Source organism: Pelophylax lessonae (assembly GCF_965119305.1).
Source record: "Pelophylax lessonae genome assembly, chromosome: 3".
NCBI classification, from domain to species: Eukaryota; Metazoa; Chordata; class Amphibia; order Anura; family Ranidae; genus Pelophylax; species Pelophylax lessonae.
In genome coordinates this window covers 117,117,602-117,138,084 of record NC_138770.1, presented here as the reverse complement: position 1 = coordinate 117,138,084, position 20,483 = coordinate 117,117,602, and the positions used below count along the sequence as shown (strand labels likewise).

Genomic DNA, 20,483 nt, shown 5'->3' with positions numbered 1-20,483 from the left:
GGAAATGTAAGCAACCCCATTTTATTTTTTGCTTTATATAGTAAGAAAATATATTAAATTACACAAAAACAAAGTTATCCATCTCAAAAAATGATATAAAAATGAATTTGGGTAGAGTGTTGCATGACAGAATAACTGTCAGCCAAACTATCACAGCACTGAAAAATAAAAAAAACAGCCTGTTAATGAAGGAAGTTCATGCAAGCTGGTTCTCAAGTGGTAAATAAATGCCACCTGATTTGTCGTGCTCACCAATGGACACACTTTTGATTTAAATAAAATTGACTGGCCAGGTAATGGAACAGTTTCCATCAAAAGAGTTTAGGTGGACAAAAGCATTAGCACCCATCTAAACATTTTTTTTAAAGTGGAGTTCCCCAACACACTATCTGCATATGCCTTTATTCTGCTGAAAGTTGTGGGTGGACACAGACATAAATTAGTCATGGCAGCTTCTGGGCTGCATAACAGCTGTTCTTCCTTTGCAAAAGAGGTAAAAGGGTTTTCAACAGCTCTTCATTTTAACAGAAACAAGTCCGGACTGGGTTCACACAATCTGAATTCATTCCTAAATTAATATAATAGTGCCGGCTTCCATACAAAAGCTTTATATTTGCAACCTTTGTTTAGCCTTTAATCTATAAGACCTTGAAACCAAAGCTTCATTGACATGCTTAAAGGGAAGAACAAAATTTCAAAATGTGTGTGGCTTCATTTATTTTCTTTTTATCTGGTGATCCTACCAGTAAGACTCCCTGTTCTAAGGAGAAGCAGCATTGTCACCCTAGGACAGAACTACAGAATACCTCCCCCTCTTCTCCATATCAGAGGGGTAAGTGTTCTGATGTCCATAAGAGGTAGCTTAGAATAAGATAAAGATGCAGGTGATAAGATGACTAGATTTCTGGCAGGATCAACAGGCATGTTTACATTTACTGAACAGATGGAACAAAGCCCTTTAAACCGTATATATAAGACCAAAAAAGGTGCAAATGAGAGACATTCACTGTCAGAGTTCATGTATGTACACTGAGTTACACAGCATCTGTCTACTGTAGGGCCAGACAAGTTAAATTCAGTTGGGAGTGTGGAAGGCCTGGAAGGTTTTGTTTTCAAATTCTATCTGCATCTCCGCTGACAATGTCCTAAAGTGTTGGGGTAACGGATCTGATTGCTAGCAAGGAGCAAAGAGCAAGTGTGAAATTCAAAACCAGAGAAAATTCCCAGCTCAACTCACCAACCAGTTTGTTTACCAGCTGAATTAACCTGTCCAACAGTATGCGTTAAAAACAGGGGTTTAGTTAGCACACATTTGCAAACGCATGCATAAGCTGCAAAGCCCCTTCACGGCACCCTGTATTACTTGCAGTCTTTGTTATATAAAATAGGGTTATCAGCGTTTTGCCAAACAAAAAAAAAAATTGGATTTTTGACTTGCCCAAAAATCCATTTCTCTGATGTTCATTGACAGACACAGCTCCTGTCATTCTTAACCATTAAGGTTATGCTGACCCCTACAGGAGTAGGCCCACTAGGCAGAAATTTATTTCTGGCTACACCCATGGGCAGTCCCAGGGGATATACTCCCTTTTCCTTTCTATAGTCACTCAGTTTTGTTACAAGTAGTGTCAGGAGAATTATAACTCCACAGAGGGGGTGGGTGCTGTGTCCATCAATGAACATCAGAGAAATGGATTTTAAGGAGTCAAATCCCCCTTTTCTCTTTCGTTTATTGATGGGACACAGCTCCTGATTCTTCCTAACCATTTGGACATCCCAAAGCATGAAGGGTGGGGAAAAAAAAGCAGAAAAAATTCCCAAGGCTAACCATAGTCAACCATTTAACATGGAGCTCACCCATAAACAACTGAAGCCCACCTGAAAAAAAAAAACAATACACCCTCAAAGAGGACCGGGTCTTCTAAACAGCAGCCAGCAAAACCTAGCGGCCAAAAGGAAGCATCTGCAGATGCCAACACATCAATTTTATAAACCTTTGTAAAAGTGTGTACCGACGACCAGGTAGCTGCCTTTCAAACCTGCGTCACTGACGCTTGATGGAAAGTCCAGGAGACACTAAGCGCCCTAGTAGAGTTCACCTTGACCGGGGAAAGGAGGAACCTGACCCCTAATGGAATAGGCCTGAATCAATGTCTGTCTGATCCATCTGGAAATGGTCACAGAGGAAGCGGACAACCCTGTGCAAGGTCCATAGGGAAGCACAAAGCGGACAACCCTGTGCGAGGTCCATCCGGAAGCACAAATAGAGTCGAACTTCCTGAAAGACTCCGTAGCTGCCAGGTACACCCAAATGACAGAGAAGGCCACACAACGTCTTCTTGAAAATGAAAGTCCGAGACCACCTTAGGAAGGAATGATGGACAGGGGCAAAGCACCACCTTATCCTTGTTAATCACCAAATAAGGTGAGTGACAGGATAACGCCACCAGTTCCGCCGCCCTGCGTGCAGAGGTGATAGCCACCAAAAAAGGCCACCTTCTGGGACAGTGTAAGCAGGGGAATCTCCCAAATATTTTCAAAGGGAGACTTCTGTAGAGCTAAAAGCACTAAATTAAGATTCCAAGTTGGCAACGGAGCCCGCACTGGAGCAACCAAATGTAGGACATCCTAAAAAAAAGGTAGATACCAGGGAGTGGGTGACCAAAGGTCCTTGGAAAAAAAAAAAAAAACGCCAAAGCCGAGACCTGGCCCTTGATGGTACTCAAGGCCAAATCCTGTTTAACCCCCCGTTGAAGGAAGGTTAAGATACGAGCCATAGAGAAGGAGCGAGAATGAACCCCAAGAGACTCACACCACACAATGTACGTCTTCCACGTACAATGGTAGATCTTCCTAGAGGTAGATTTCCTAGCTTTCAACACCATAGGAATCACAGACTCAGACAAACCTCTATCCTTTAGCACCTGGCATTCCAACAGCCAAGCCGTGAAAGCCAGCGACTAAAGCAAGATGGAGGATCAGTCCTTGGGACAGCAGATCCCCCGAGAGGAAGCTTCCAAAAAACGTCGGCAATCAGTCGCACTAGATCAGCGTACCAGGCCCAATGAGGCCAGTCCGGTGCCACTAGGATGACCGTAATTCCTTCTGCCTCGATCCTGCATAGGAGTCTGGGCAGAAGCTTGAGAGGAGGGAAGGCGTAAATCAGATGATACTGACCCCCACGGGGCCACCAGCGCGTCTGTGGAGTCTGCCAGAGCATCCCTTGACTGAGCCACAAACCTCTGCACTTTTCTGTTGAGCTGAGACAGCAACAGATCCACCTCGGGGGTGCCCCAGCTGGAGACACAGCTGTTGAAACGAAACGCCTCCAGATGAAGGGACCACTCCCCTTGGTCCAGCGCCTGCTGACTGAGGTAATCCATATGCCAGTTTTCCGGGGATGTGTACGGCAGAGAGGGCTGGAACGAACCGTTCTGCCCACCTTAGAATGCCAGCTACCTCCAGAGCCACCAGGGCACTTCTTGTGCCCCCTTGGTGATTGACATAAGCCACGGCCGTGGCTTTGTCTTATTAATAGCGCACTAGGCATCCCTGAAGACGATCTGCCCAAAAAAACCAGACAGTCTGATCAGGACATTGATCGGTAGTCTGGACTCTTCCAGTGTCCAGATCCCATGAGCAGAATGCTTGCCGAGGACGCCTCCCCAGCCGGACAGGCTAGTATCCATGGTGACCACTGTCCAATACAAGGGGAGAAAAGATTTTCCCAGCTGGAGCACAAAGCCACTATTTTAGGGACCCCTTTGTTCCCAACTCAGCCGGATCTGATATTTCAGAGACTGCAGAGTCTTGTCCTATTTGGTCAGAAACTTCCTTTGCAGGGACCTCGTATGAAACTGTGCAAACGGGACCGCCTTGAAGGTAGAAACCATCAGGCAAGTACGGAGGTATGACCATTTGTTGGAAAGCAAGAGATGAATTACGGCCTGCAAGTTCTGGAGTTTGTCCAGTGGAAGGAACACTCTGGCTACGACGGAGTCCAGAGTCAGGCCCAAATAGTCAAGCTTCGTGGACGGAATCAGGGCAGACATCTGAAAATTCAGAATCCAGCCGAACTCCCAAAGAGTTCGTATTGTGATCTCCAGGTTCACCACCAGAGCAGAGGGAGACTCCGCTCGCAGAAGGAGATCGTCCAAGTATCCCAGCACCGCGATCCCCCATTGGTGTAGCAAGGCTAGCACCGGAGCCAACATTTTTGTGAAGACCCGAGGAGCGGAGGCGAAACCAAAGGGTAATGCCACAAACTGATAATGCTCCTCTACCACAGCATAGCGGAAAAAACGCTGGTGACCAGCACATATTGGATGGGGAAGATAGGCATCTTTGATATCTACAGAGGCGAGGAAATCCCCCTGATGCAGGGATGCCAACACTGTTCGAATGGACTCCATTCTGAACTTCTGTACCCGCACAAAGCAGTTTAGCACCTTGAGGTCCAGGATTGGATGCACTTTGCCTTCCTTCCTGGGGACTGTAAACAGGTTTGAGCAGCAACCCTGAAAACGTTCCAAGTTGGAACTGGGACAATCACCCTTTGAAGGAACAGGCCTTGTACCTCCCCATATAGACCCTGTAACCAGTCTGGGGACAGGCACACGTTGGAAGGGAAAACCTTGCTGGGGGACAAGAGTGAAACTCGATCATGTAGCCGGACCAAATTACTTTGTGGATCCACTTGTCTTGCACCAGGGAAGTCCACGGGTCTGGAAACCAGCGAAGACGTCTCCCCCACCCCCAATACGGGTGAGGGGGCACATTCATGCAGAAGGAGCCTTGTCAACGGGTCTGGAGAAGCCGGCTCTCTGCTTGCCAGACCAGATTTGTTTGGATCCTCCGGTGGAGGCTCTGAAAGGCTTTGAACCCTTGTCAGTCAACCCTCAGGGACGAAAAGCTTCCTATGAGCTGAGAAGGAAGGTCCGCATCTACGACGAGGTTCCTTTCCCTTAGAAGCCTGCGGAAGAAAGTTACTCATTCCCCCCTGTGAGACCTTTAAACAGACAATCTCCTTGAAAGGGAAAATCAGTCAAGACTTTTTTTTAGAAGTCTGGTCTGCAGACCAGCGTTTGAGCCAAAAGACACACCGAAGGACCACCGCCAAAACAGAGAGGTGAGCCATCAGGGGAGGCATCACAGATAAACTGCAGCCCCTGAACCAGCTGGTCCGCCAGCTAAGCAAAGGCAGGTGGGAGCAGTTCTCTCTCCAGGTCACGATGTAGGAGCTTAGCACACTCGGTCAGAGTTTGCAACACTAGGGCAATGATGAATACCGGCCTGATTGCCAAACCAGCTAAGGTTTACATAATGCAGGCCACAGCCTCCACCTTCCGGTCAGCCGGATCCTTAAAGGCCGGGGACTCTTCCACCGGAATCATGGTTGCCTTGTTTAATCTTGAAACCTGAGGGTACACCACTGGTGGCACAGTCCACTTAAGAAGGGACTCTTCATAGGGGTAATGCATAGTAAAGCGCTTGGGAACCCCACTGGGACGCTTTGGTCGCCCCCCACTCTTTTGTGACAATTCTGTCAAAATAGGCAAGGAAAGGAAACACCTTTGCTGCTCTGGATGGCTTGCCAGTGCCAAAGGGTACCTGTGCCACCATCGCAGCTTCAGCTGCGTCCTCCATCTTTAGGGTCTCACGCATGAATACAATCATTACATCGACCAGCGCCCTTTCGTGAGCGATCGAAGATGTGGAGGAATCATCTCACTAGCAGAGGATCCCAGGCGAGTGGTCACAGACCCAGCAGGATGACCCAAGTCCGCAGCGGCTGAATCAGATTCAGGATCTGAGGAGACAGATGAGGCAGGGGAAGGCAGGGTGTGCTTTTTTGCTAGCCCATCGCCCGCAAGCTGCCTCCACCTGGGACACAAGGGATAAGGAGGGGCTCCCACTGCCTAAATCGCTGCCCACAGGACTCCATTGTCATGGCCGGTGCTATTTGCAATGCAAACCACAAGAAAAAAGGCCGCCGGACTACACAAACATGGCCGCTGTGTATAGGTATACACAAAACTACAACGAAATGGCGGCGCCACAAGGCGTACAGGAACACAGAAAACAGGGGACCAGGCCTCAGGACAGATCCAGGCAGGACAGGGGCCCTGGCAGGAGCCCACACCAGGTACAACCCTCCGCCAGTATAATCGTCCGGTCACAGCAGAGCACCCCCCATCACAAGATAGCGCCCTGCCCCCACCCCAGGAAAGTGGTTAGACCACCCCCAAAAAATAAATCCCCAGCGAATGTGGAGGGGGGCAGGATGAGGGAATTGGCAAAAAGAGGGGTGCCTGTGGGAAGGAAACCCGGGGGGGTCCAACCGTCCCAAAGAGGGTCCCATGTCCACCCCAAAACCCTCCAGGGGTAGAGGGGGGGGGACAGCTACTCACCATACCAGGAACCAGGTGGGCACCACTCTAGACAGATCTTCCTCTGGGGGGGGGGGCTGTCAGCCAGGAGGAACGCTACGACTCAGGCCGAGGCCAGGTTTTATGCGACCTCACGCAACGTTTAACTGACAGGGCCAGCCCCCGTCCAGTGGGGCTAGGTCACGGCCAACCTAGCACGGAGCTGAGGCCTGCGCGCGCATGCTGGCCAGACTGGGGTGACCACTGGATCTAGATTATTGAGGCCATTGCCCAATCCGGCAATTGATTGTAGATCTCACCAGAAAAAAACAACAGGAGGAAAACATTTTCTATCTAGAAAATTTCACCAGGACCAAAGATCCCAGCAAGGAGCTAGGTGACTATAGCGGGAAGAGGGCGGGCGTATACCCCCTGGGACTGCCCATGGGTGTAGCCAGAAGTTTTTTCTGCCTAGTGTCCTACAACTGTAGGGGGCAGCATAACCCAATGGTCAAGAATGACAGGAGCCATGTCCCTCAATGAACAAAAGAGAAATATGTGTCGATAATGAACGCCGAAAAGGTGCAGATAATGGCTGAAAAACTCAAATCCATTTGAATTCATGATATTAAAAGTAAAATACAATACAATTATAAATAATAAAAAAAAAAAAAAACTTTTAAAACTGTCCATTTTGGTTTCAGCCAAGTTCATCCTGAATTTTCAGTTTTGGGTCCAGAATTTTCATTTCGGTGCACCACTATTTGGTTCTGTAGTAGGAAGAATCAGAACTTGTTAAAAGTTCTCTGCAGTTAAAGCAGTATTAAACCCAAATCCAAAAATGTAATATATTGCAGCTTACCAATAATTAGGTCTGGTTGCTGCATTAGTTCACTTTATTTTAGGCTATCCCCCCCCCCCCACTTTCACCTGATAATCTGGCCAGTAACACCCCCCCACTCTGGAGGAAGGAGCACATGGGGGCACCTTTGGAGAGCAGCATTGTCAGAGGAGAGGAGTGTTAGCTGAAGTTTGGCTTAAATTTGTATCCCAATCTGCTAGACCATCTAACAACTTATAAGACGACATTAAAGCAAAAAGGTTTTTTTTTTTCTCTTTAGGTTAAAGGTTTTACATTAATAAATAAAAGCTGACCATTTTAAGCGCCCCTGTCATGCGTTAAATAGTTAGTTGCATCCCTGCATCTGCTGGAGAGCTTGTTCTTTCAAAAAACCATTAGACTCAATAGAGAGATCACCGGATGAAAAAGGAACAAAGAAAGCCAAAACAAAGAAAACAAAAAAAAGAAAACTAATGCAGCCATCACATCTAAGAATTGGTAAGCTGTAATATAATAATTGTTTACTTTTGGATTTAATACTGCTTTAATGCCATCTGTGATGGTGCTACGTAAATTACACTTTTCATTCTTACTGTAGATATTTTGCTATAGAACTTTGTAGTTGTCTTTGGAAACATTTTACATACTGTATATTTGTGGTGCATTGGTTTGAACCTCTTTGAGCAGCGTAGCAGCGCTTTACATATAAGACAACACAAGAAATGAATAAAAATACATGTATCCTCACAAAGGGAATAGTTGTACTTTATTGTATTGTAGATTTCAGAGACTCACCGGTAATCAATCCACTGATTGGCTTCAGGCTGGCAAACTGCTTGTCGTGTTTGGCCCGCTCCTCCGTAGTGATCGCCCACATATTTGGCCCCCCTGTAAAAAAAGATCTGAAAGTCATTAGTGGTTCCCCACAAGGGTTCCTGTGCTTTAAATTACATGTTAATTATGCACAAGTCCCCCCCTTGCTTCCTACCATCGCCTGTCACCTGCTCCATGGCACTACAATTATTACTAGCACTCACTCACAAGCATTAAGGACAATAGGACGGAAGTGACACAGATTTTTTAGAAGCTGTTTGCAGCCAAGTCACTTTTCTATGTGGTTCTGTAACTTCCTGCAGCTGGGGAGCTCTCGTCACACCCTACAGACAAAACAACCACAAGCTGCTAAGGCATGCTGGGATATGTAGTTCTACAGTGGCTGGAGAGTCACAGATTGCCTAAGGACTACTAGAGGCATTCAGGAGGTAATCTGAATTATATACTCCTGTCAAAATGAAAAATAATTTCCTGAAATGTGCACAGGAAAGCAACACATTTACACAGGGCATCTTCACCACCCCACTAATCCCAATCCAGGCATAGCCGTAGTGCACCTCTCCAACACACCACTTCTTATCTTGATGCTGGTAAACTGGTGTTCTGAGAGGTCTTGCAAAAGCAAATGCACCCACAATAAAGCAAAACTAATGTTAAAAAATAATAATAATAATAATAATAATAATAATAATAATAATAATAATAATAATGAAGAAAAGGCCTGCTTATTATTGCATTAAAGACATGCTTCTGCAATTAAATAAACTTGCCTGGCTGTTCACAATCTTCTGCGCATCTCAGTTTACGTTTCCAGCACGGTGCCAACATGCCGGGATCAATGAGGAGTACAATTATTCCATGCCAGCCAATCAAGTTGGCCGAAGACCGATACCAAGAAGAAGCCAGGGAGATGTTGGCGAGGGACTTCACAGGTGTTAAAGTAGTTGTAGAGGCTGAAGGTATTTTACCTTCATGCATTCTATGCATGAAGGTAAAAAAACCTGTGTGCTGCTCCCCCCAACAGCCCCTCTAATACTCACCTGAGCCCCTCTTTTGATCCAGCAATGTACTCGAGAGCCTCAGCTGTCCAGGGACTCCCTCTCTATTGGCTGAGACAGCAGCCGGAGCCACTGAGCCAATAAGGATAGAGCAGGGTCAGCTTTGCGTCTTTGTCTTATAGACGCATATAGCAGCGGCTCAGGAGAAACCATGCACCAGTGCCCCAATAGCAAGCGGCTTGCTATTGGGAGCACTGGTTAAGGGGAAGGAGCCAGAAGCACAAGGGGGGAACCCGGGAAGAAAAGGATCGCACAGAGCAGGTAGGTATGACATGTTTGTTACATTTTGTTTTTTTTAAAAGCCAAACATTTAATACCGCTTTCAACCATTGCAGTAGAAGTATTCTTGGTTTTAGTTCTGCTTTAATTTAAAAAAAAAACTAACTAAAATATAAATTTATAAACTTCAATTCACTGCAACTGATGAGCGCTTTGTAGGTGGCCCAGGTGCATACACAGGTAAAGATCTATTGTTATAGGGCTGAAGGAAGTAATCAATGGACTACAAGTGGAGTGACGTCTCCATCCTTGGAGTCCATCAAGATCTGAGTCCTCTTCTGAGGTCCCAATTAGGACTTCGAGTCTTTCCATTCACATAATCCTGTGAACGGAGCTGTGAATGAAGGATGCGGCTGTGTGGAAGGAGTCATGCATAGTCACTCTGAATTCAAACACAAAAGACTGCAGGGAGAAGCATCCAATGGTTCAAGTTAGTGGGGGCAGTTTGAGGGTGGAGGGTTTGGGAAATGTGTCCATGTTTCATGTTATATGCTAAATATTGATGGAACATGGTATGAAAGGTGAACTAAGCCTCTAGAAGACCCCGCAGACACAAGTTGACAGTAGCCTAACTGGATAGCGGAAATAATAACTGGACTTCTCTAGGTTTTGAAGTGCATAGCTGTTCCCATGTGCCCCGTTCCCACCATAATGCTGTGTTGAGGTGGGTTATGCTGCTTAAAAACGTAGGCATATTGCATTTTTTCACAATGCATCTCACATTACTACACTTTTGAGAATTTACCGGCATACATAGACTGATGTGCCATCCTGGACCCAGGTTTGCATCCAGGGTCACTTATTTATCTCTGTACCCAAAGTAAGGTAATGTTCACACAAGTGGTGCTCTCTAAAGAGCAATCAGCAGTGGATTGCTTTTCAGAGCATTTGACAGGCGACATCTCACGCCCTCACCGCCTGATTTAAGCTTATAAATGTTGTACTACTGTGCAGCAATTGCCTGCATTGCACGTGGCTGTGTGACAGTTGTAGTGCGGCTCAATAGACCTGCATTAGTTGAGTTCAGTGATGGTAATACCCAGTGAAAGTGATGTGTGGTTTAATTTTTTTGCTGTGGCCACGAAGCACAGCATCACACCCATGGCATAAGTACCGCTGCCAATGGCTGCATGTCCGTGTTCAGGCGGGTAAGTGAGGGTTTGTAAAATCACAGTTCAACTGCCTAATTTTACTGCCCCCAGGGCACAAGTGTGAACGAAGCCTAAATGTTTAGATATTCTATTACCAGCGTAAAGCTACAGCTTGCCATTGATCGGTACAGGCAGCTAAGACTCATGTGCACAGAAATATGCCCGTTTTTCACAGTGTATGGCTCCCTGCACCAGTATGAATAAGCCCTAAATAGGCATTTCTGATGGAATTTATATTTTACATGAGAGATAAAAACAAAAATATCAATTTGCACAGTTCTATTCAGGCCCTATAGCACGAGCTCCCAGCGGAGGCTAAGGGGATTAATCCACACATTATAAACACAGCATGAAAGGTTATTTTCTATGCCAAATTCCACACTCCCACATTGCCAGAAAATCTCTGATTACATGACATAGCCCTACAGAATCTTAATAGAGTGGGGGGTGTTGGAAATAATTAGCTTGTGGTTTTCTGTGCGTCTCACAATTTCACGCAACACTTCAGTGAATTCAGACTGCCAGCTGCTTAAAAGATGAAAATCAAAGGAGGACTGCTGAATATTCGCAAATGTAATGACTGAATTACTCTTTACTTAGATTTTGCAGCTTTATATTACTCCTCCATCACCAAAAAAAAATAATACAAACTTAAAGCTTAACTCCAGGGAAAAGAAAAACTTTGTGGGCCCCCTCCACACAGCATAGGTTACCGCTTTGTTTTGTCAGGCGGATGATAAAAAAACGTGCTATACCTAACTTTTTCTCGTTCCTCCAGCAGTTCGCACTCTCCTATGTTCGCTAGCATCCTGAGGTGTTGGCAGGCCCTTGGTGACCTCACGTAGAACACAGGATGCCTATCCTGCATTGTACAGGATGAAGTCAGAGTGAATTGACCGGTTGGGCACCAAAGAGAAGCGTCTTTGGGGGACCGGTCTTACAGCAAAAACAAAGCCGCATTCATCATCCCCTAAGCAAAACGAGCAGACACCACTTTTCAAAATTCCATTTAATCAAGAAATAAGAAAAATATTTTTAACATGAAATACAAATTTAAAAAATAATAAGAAAATAAAAAGTTAGCACCTACCAACTTCTAGGCTGTAATTTAAATTAAAATATGGGTTTGTAAAAAAACAAGCATAACTACCTCTGTGCTGCAGCAGTCCCACGTCAGCTCTAAGCCTGAAAATGAAGCAAGCACATGATCGCTGATCACTCAGTTTGCTTGGAGCAGAGAGCAGGGACTGTCAGTCACCGCTCTCTGCTCCTCCTGCATTTACTGGAGTGCCTGCCAGAGGAGGAGACAGGCACAGCGTGCTCCGGCTCTTACCTGTGCGCTGAGATGTGGAGCCAGCTGTCAATTAGGCAATTGGATGGATCCTGACATTATTATCAGGATCCTTCTAGAGCTTTAAGTGGCCGACTGTCCCCATTACCCCTCCTCACCATCTTCCCGTCACCAGACATCCCTTCCACTGAACCCCTGCAGCCCTGACTCTGAACCTACCTACCACCCAGCACCCCTGACACTGAACCCAACACCCTGGACAATGCATGCCAAGATTTCAGAAACAAACCTGCCTTCCGTCAAGCATCCTGACACAGCACCCCAACACCCCAGACACTGCATCTTTCTGCCAGCCGGAAACTCTGCCACTACATACTTCACAATTGCTGCCCCTACTCTGCAGGTACAAGCAGTGAGGAGGAAAGGCTGGAATTTTGGGCCCTCTGCCCATTTCCTCCAAGGACAGCACCCTGCCCCCAGGGTAGCCTGTAGAGGCCAGTCAGTCCTCTGGCCTGCACACGCTGTGGTTTTCCTCTCAGTTCAGAAGTACGCTCTACCTCACTAATACCTAAATAGTTTAGGACAATGCCATAACAAATGAATTAACATGCCGTATGCTTGTTACGAGGGCAGTTAGGTCAAGGCGGAAGACCCCAAGAGGGGTATAATAGACTCTATGGCGTATATATAGCTATGTCGGCGTTTAAAAGGGGGAAAGTGAAACTTCTGGAAGGAGCTCTAACGCTGCTATCCACTGATCCACTATCCACTGATCCTCGTCTAAACCTCCTTTATCTTAACTCCATGTCTGTCTACACTTAAAGTTTTAGAACTGATCAATACAAAAAGGTGTATTTTCAATACACTGTGATAGTGTAACTTTAAATAAACCAAACACAACCAAAAAGGAAGTAAAGGACTAAGCAATGAAGCTGAATATGTAATCAGCAGCAGGCAGGAAAAAAAAATGGGATTTTTGTTCCCACCGTAAAAATCCATTTCTCCGAGATCATCGACGGACACAGCGCTCCATAAATCATAAATATAGGGTTAAATCACCTTCTGCAGGAGTAGTACCAGGCAGAACAAAAAACTTGGCTAAGCCCATGTGTCATCCTCAGCTGGTATATAACCCCCTCTGCGCTATAGGTAATCAGTTCAGTAGCAAGCAGTATTAGAAGTTTAAGAAAACTCCTTAGAGGAGTGGATGCTGTGTCAATCAATGAACTCAGAGAAAGGCATTTTCAGTGAGTACAAAAATTGAATTTTGTCTTTCGTTCATCGACGGACACAGCGCTCCATAAATCATAACTATAGGGATGTCCAAAAGCAGTGCCAAAAGTATAAAAATGAGGGGTGAGGAAAATAACCCAAGGATAAACACAAGAGCCCTAACCGGGTCACAGGAGTCCCACCTGAAATAAGAAAAAAACACCCCTCAAGAGGAAACAGCCCCTTTTAAACAGCAGCCTGCGGCCAAAATAAGCATCCGCAGATTCCAAAATATCTACTTTGTAGAACTTGGTGAAAGTAGGCACAGACTAAGTGGCCGCATCGCACACCTGAGATATTGACGTTTGATGACAGAAGGCCCAGAAAATACTAAGCACCCAAGTAGAATACGCCATGACAGGTAAAGGAGGAACCTGACCTTTAACGGAGAATAGGCCTGAGTCCCCGTCCATCCGATCCATCTAAAGATGGTAGACGAAGAAGCGGCCAGCCCTTTCCTTAGTCCTTCCTTAACCACAAAAAGAGTCTGACCTCCGAAAGGACCCTGTGGCTGCCAGATATACCCGAATCGCCCAAACCCCATCCAAGGTATGCAAAGCAAATTCCTTGGGATGAGCCGGCTTGGGACACAAGCAAGGCAACACAATGTCCTCATTCAAATGGAAGTCAGACACCACTTTGGACAGGAATGATGGACAAGGACGAACTACTACTTTATCTCTGTGAACCACTAAATAGGGATTACGACAGAATAATGCTGCCAACTCTGACACCCTGCGGGCCGTGGTAATAGCCACCAAGAATGCCACCTTCTCGTACAATGTAGGCAAGGGAATCTCCCGAATATTGTCAAATGGAGGTTTCTAGAGGATGGAGAGCACTAACTTTAAATCCCATGGCGGCAAAAGAGACCGTAAAGGTGGAGCCACGTGTCAAACCCCCTGAATGAAGGTACGAACAAAAAAGAGCGTGACTAGGGGTCACTGAAAGAAGACTGCCAAGGAAGACACCTGGCCCTTGATGGTACTCAAGACCAACTTCTGCCCCACACATCGCTGAAGAAAGGCTAAGATCCAAGCCACTAAAAAGGAGCGAGGATGAGCGCAAATTGTCTCACACCGAGAAATGTACGCTTTCCACGTACGATGGTATATCTTTCTAGACAGTCGACTTCACCATAGTAGGGATCACTGATCCAGACAAGACTCTATCCTTCAGTGCCTGGCTCTTAATAGCTAAGCTATTAAAACCAGTGGCTGTAAAGCAGGATGGTAGATCAGCCCTTGGGACAACGGGTCCTCTCTGAGAGGTAGCCCCCAAGGGACGTTTATGGCCACCAGAATGATTGGGAGACCCTCACCCTTGATTCTTTGCATGAACCGCGGCTTGAGCCGAGGAGGATAATGGCCTTACAGAGCCCCTAAGGAATCAGCGGAATCTGCTAGAGGAACCCGCAACCTCGCCACGAACCTCAGTAGCCTCCTGTGGAGCTGAACATGCTGAAGGAGCTGCATGCAGGACTGCGCAAACAGAACTGTCTTGAAGGTGGATACCACCAGAACCTGTATGCAAGTCAGGAGAGAGAACTGTCTGATAGCAGCCGATGAATCACGGCCTGTGGTTTCCGAAGTTTGTCCAGAGGAAGGACCACCCTGGTCAGAATTTAAACCAGACCTAGGCAATTCAATTTCCAGGATAGGGATAAAGGGGACCTTAGGTAGTTCGGATGTCACCCAAACCTTTGCAGGAATTATATCCTGCACAAGGAGACTCAGGGTCTAAAAAAACCAAAATGGAAGAACTTTGCCCCCCTTTTTTGGTACCCCCAAAAGGATCATTGCATGGATCCCCTTGACGCTCACGAATCACGGGGTCCATAAGACCAGAAATCTGTGAAGATGTCCCCCCCACTCTTGTTATGGGGGAGGGCAGACCTTCATGCTGAAGGGATCTTGTCGACGGGTCCGGAGAAGCCAGCTCTAGGCTTACCAGACCAAGGTTGCTTGGAACCTCCTGGGGAAGACTTGAAATATCTATTTCCCTTATTTGCAGTCCTGGAAGCACAAAATAATTTTCTATGGGCTAAGAAGGAGGGCCCACATTTGCAACAAGGCTCCTTCCCTTTCCTTGACTGTGGCAGAAAGGTACTTTTATCCCCCCATGAGACCCTTAATGAGGTTATCCAGAGTAGCCCCAAACAGGCGATCACCTTGAAAGGACAGATCAATAAGAGCTTTCTTGGAGGCTTGGTCTGCAGACCAATTCTTAAGCCATAGCAGGTGCTTAATTACCCCCGCTGAAACAGAAAGCTTGGACAGCACGGGAGCGGCATCCAAAGCTGCATCACAAATAAACTGCAGCCCCTGGACCAACTGGTCCACTAAATCAACATAAGCAGCAGGAACCTGCTCATTCCCCAGACCCTGGAGCAGAAGCTTGGCCCATCCAGTTAGGGTCTGAGACACCAGAGCCGAGGCCAAGACTGGTTACAGTGCAGAACCAACCATAGTAAACATGCTGCGTGCCACAGCCTCCGCTTTTCTGTCAGCCAGGTGTTTAGAGGATTGGGTTTACTCTACTGGGACCATGGTTGCTTTATTAAAAAAAGGAGGGTTCACCACTGGTGGACTAGTCCACTTTTTTTAAAAGGGATTCCTCAAAAGGGTAAGGTACTGAGAAACATTTGGGGATCACAAAGGTTTGCTTTGGTTGCCACCACTCCTTATAGATAAATCTGTCAAAATAAGGAAGATAGGGAAACACTTTAGACGTAGGAGGTGAATTGTGTGTACGAAAAGGGACAGCCACGTCCGTGCCCACATCCTCCATTTTTTAAAGTCTGACGCACTGCAGTAATAAGTGCGTCCTCCAGCATTCTCTCATTTGCTGCTGCGACTGTGGAGGCATCATCTTCACAGTTGATTTGGCCACACCTAATGTTTTTTGCTATCTCTTTGATGGGTTTGTTTTGTTTTTTCATTCATACACAACAATCACACCCAACCTGGAGTCTGTGATCCCGCTAAGCCGGGGATTCCTGATTGCACCCACATCAGTCTATGCCATTTAATAATGCACCCCCCCCCCCCTAATCATACAGAACAAGAAATTCACACATCTCCAACATCCTCCCCACATCTACAGGTAACACTAAACAGAGACATGTATATTGGACAGAGCCAGACTTCAAAGAATCTAGTCACTGGCAGGAGGCTGCAGTCCCACCTAGGAGCACTGCAAAAGCTCTGCTAAAAATGGCTGCAAAGTATGGTGGCAAATGCATATAGAGTATACAATTTAGGTGGAGGTTCTGAACCAACCACATGTACTGGTATATCTGCCAGTCAACAATAGCTCACTTAATCTAGGTTCACATATATGCGGTTGCGGTAGATGCGTTTTTTAGGCACGTTTTGCAGTGCGTTGTGTTTTTAAACCCGTGTTTTGATGTGTTTATGTATGCACTGTTCATGCATTTTGAATATTTTTTTCCTTTTAAAAACACTGTATATAGCTGGTTGCTAAGGAGTGGGCTGGCAAGCCAGCTGCCGTGTCTTTAACAACAAATGAGCCATCAGCTATCAAGCAGGGTTCCCCGCTCACAGCTGTATGTAAAAAAAAAAAAAAAATGCGGGCAAAAAAAATAAAATTTGTGAAAAAAAATTGCGTAGGGTCGTTCCCTCCCTCAAAATCCTTTCCAGGGGAACCCATACCATAACATAAAAATAAATAAAATAAATAATTGATTGTGGTCCCCCCCAAAATCCATACCAGACCCTTATCTGAGCAGGCAGCATGGCGGGTCAGGAAAAGGAGGGGACCAGCGAGCACCCCCTCCTGAGCCATACAAAGCCACATGCTCTTAACATGGTGATGGGGACAAGGGCCTCTTCCTCACAACCCTGAGCTGTGGTTGTGGGGGTCTAAGGGGAAGGGGGCCTATCAAAATTATGCTGAGGTGGTGATGTCACAATGAAGCTGGGCCATCAGGTGACGTCCCCAGGTGGCCCTGCCCCTTACCAATTTAAGAATGGTCAGAGGGAGGAGCAGGTAGACAGCAGTAGCCTTCAATGAGTGGGGAGCATTTTTATTTTTTTTTTAACAAATTTTATTGACGGCAATTTCTTTTTTTTTTTATTCAGCGTTCAGTGGAGAACCCGGCTGACAGCTAATAACTAATTGGTTGCTAAGGATGCGGTGGCTGGCTTCCCAGCCCGCTCCTCAGCAACCAACTATATACATTTAAGAAAAAAGAAAAAAAACGTAAAAAAAAAAACCCACAACAAAAACGCAACACTTGCGTTTCTGGTGTGATCCATTGAAGTCTATTACAAGCAAAATGTCCCTGACCCTTTCCAAAAAACGCACTGGCTGAAAATTGCATGGATGTGAACGTGTACCACAGGAAACCATAGTAAATAAGCTGTAGCTGTTCTGCCAAATGCACCAAAAAGCGCATAGGTGTGAACGTGAGGTCACACTATTTAAAAATCTGCACGTTTTCTGAACTTTTGTGATGACTTCAGTGTCACTTTCTTTTTGGGAGGGGCTAAGACAGCAGTGAGCTAAGACAGAGGGCGGAGCTAGAACTAGTGAAGACTCTGGATTTCATTTTGGCAAGCTCACATTCATAGGTATTTAGAAATTACGGACACTGGCAACCATACCGTTTTATCGTATGGGCAGCCAGGTGCACAATGTAAGTGTCCATATCAAAATAAAAGATAAAAGACCCTGATCAGGCTGGCTATGTGCCAAACTCCTGTCCTTGGAATGTACATTGAAATTACTACACGCCTTATGCACTTCTACAATAACTGGTAACAATTAAAGTCTAATCTTCATTAGGAATAAACGTCTGCTCTATCCCCTTTAAATTCCTTTGCACCTGTAGCACAGATTAGTCACATATAGAGAATATAGCCCATCACAGCTCACAGCAGTCCCTGTAGTAGGAAAGTGAGTGCGTAACATTGTACTCACCATTCAGGGCCGTGGGAAAGTGAGGCATGGTGTTCTGCAGCATGTCTTGTTAACTCCGGGCCATCTGCAAACACAACACACAAACACAGGCTTGTTAATAATGCAGCTGCCTGTATTCCAGGGCATGGGCCCTGCTGAGCACAGAAAGACTGCTTCCTAATGACGGATTCTCTCGCTAGAGGAAGACAATAAGAGGGTTGCCGGTGTCCTCTGTACACATTCACTATGTCTATGGAGGGGGCTGGGAGAGGTCACACCACACTGCATGGCAGACGCCAAAGGACCACTGGAACTTGTCTGCTTCGATTTACTGATTCCCTGCTAGGAAATGATTGATCCGAATACTCTAAGTGCACTGGAACTTTTAACTCTAATATACTGATTTAGATTAAGTAAAAGAACTCAAAATAAAAAAACAGAAGAGGGAACATCACTTTCTCTAAAATTAAATACTCATACATCTAAGAGGACAGATGGCCACTTGCTGTGAGATACATATATAAAGAATGGGATGGAAAGTAACTACCTCAAATATTTTCATTGGGAAAAGACCTCCATACACTAGCTAGAGCTCCACAATCTAATGAATTGTCCAACATTTCTAAATAGTCCAATAAATGAATTACTGAACTCAAACTAGGTCTTCATTCAATATCATCGCCATCAAATTATATTTTATGTCCATGTATGGCAACCTAAAGTATAACTCCAAGCTTTGGATAGGTTGGGAAAGGGTTATACCTTCTGTTAAGTCCATATTGTTGTCTGTTTACCCGTGGAAGAGGTCCAACATTTCTCCATTACTCTGGAGACAGTTATCATTATGAGAGAGTGAAAGGCAATTCAAAAATGTACAGTTGTCACAAGGACAGAATGAAAAGGGGAAATCTTCCAATGGGGACACTGGTTTATAATGACAGCTGTCAGAAGTGGGATTTCCACTTTAGTACTGTAGTGTCTCTAGGGACAGGAAGTGGAGTGACATCTCCAGTGTTAGTCAACAAAGACCTCCAAGGTTCTAATCTCTTCTAAACTACTGAAAACTAAAACAAAATAAAAAAACTGCTTCCTCCAAAGCAGCAGGATGGCAACCCAAAGGATAGGCTGCTTCCAGGAAATAGAAAATCAAACACTGCCTCTGAATGCTTACCACTACACAGTTTATTTTAGGTCAATTTTGCACACAAAAAGCAAGAATGCATAAGGCCTTTAAACAAGCCCTAAATGCTGCCTAACTGTGTGTTTCTAATCTCTTGAACTAAAGGACCCACATCCAGCTGGGCTAAACATCTGAGATTTGTGGCCCACATAAGTATCAGAACTCCCCAGAATTACATGTGGACGACACTGTGTTAAAATAGGTGAAAAGGCTAGTCCCTGATCCTGCTGGGCTGTCACACACTGCTACCAATAGGGCCATACACAGTGCAATAACGCAACATTTGATTCAACAAAATGATTGTACACGCTTCTCTCATACATGCACAGACCTCAGTTATACCCTTTGCACACCTCTCCAGCACCAGAGTTGTATAAAGTACTTGAAACCCATACTTGAGTAAAAGTACAAGTGCTCGATCAAAAAGTGACTTGAGTAGAAGTGGAAGTGCTCAATCAAAAAGTGACTTGAGTAGAAGTACTAAAGTATTCAACATTTTTTGTACTTAAGTATTGCAAGTAGTTTTTTTTTTAAATTTTGCTACTCAAGTACTGAAAGTAAAAGTTCCAGTAGTTTTGAAAAAAAAATTGCTACTCAAGTACTGAAAGTAAAAGTACAAGTACTGTGTTATGTAGTTATTAAAGAAAGAAGTCAAAAGTTTGAACATCATATTGTTTTTTATTATTTCAAATGCAGCTTTTATTTATACATACAGTAGCATTTATTTTTGTATGCGCTGATAATACACATGTTTTGAGCTTCATGAAAACTGCCATCTACTGTTCTGGCAGTGGTAATTTTTATAATAGTAACAAGTAACTATGCAGCACAAAAAAAAAAAAAAATATTGGAGTAGAAGTATTGAAATCATCAAAAAAATGTAGTGAAGTAAAAGTGGAAGTAGGAGAAAAAGATTCTACTCTAGGAAAGTACAGATACCGCCTTTCCGTACTTAAGTACAGTAGTGAAGTAGTTCTACTTAGTTACTATACATCTCTGTTCAGCACATTCTGTCTGTTGTCTTGCCCTCCATTCTCTTCAGCACATCTCCATCACCCTCTGAACTCACTGCCCATCAAACCTTCAATACTTTTCTTCTCCACCTGTCTCCCCACTATACCATCTGCACTCCTCCTGCAAATACTGTCCACCGTCATACCCTCCATGCTGCCTTCTGTTATACCCTCTGCACTCCTCCCCTGCGCATAGTCATATCCTCTGCACACTCCTCCCCTGCTCAAACTGCCCATAGTCATACCCTCTGCACTCCTCCCCTGCACATACTG

At 45.3% G+C, this 20,483-nt stretch overlaps 1 protein-coding gene across 3 annotated transcripts in view; it reads right to left on the bottom strand.

The window, feature by feature from the left end:
- Positions 1-20,483, bottom strand: part of ITSN2 (intersectin 2) — a 392,176-nt gene that overhangs the window by 288,471 nt on the left and 83,222 nt on the right. For all 3 annotated transcript variants that reach the window (XM_082251747.1, XM_082251748.1, XM_082251746.1), the window contains exons 2-3: positions 18,039-18,102; positions 8,005-8,097 (exon numbers count right to left, since the gene is read on the bottom strand). In XM_082251747.1, the coding sequence (XP_082107873.1) occupies positions 8,005-8,097; positions 18,039-18,081 (136 nt within the window). In that variant the 5' untranslated portion in view covers positions 18,082-18,102. The remainder of the gene's footprint in view (positions 1-8,004; positions 8,098-18,038; positions 18,103-20,483) is intronic.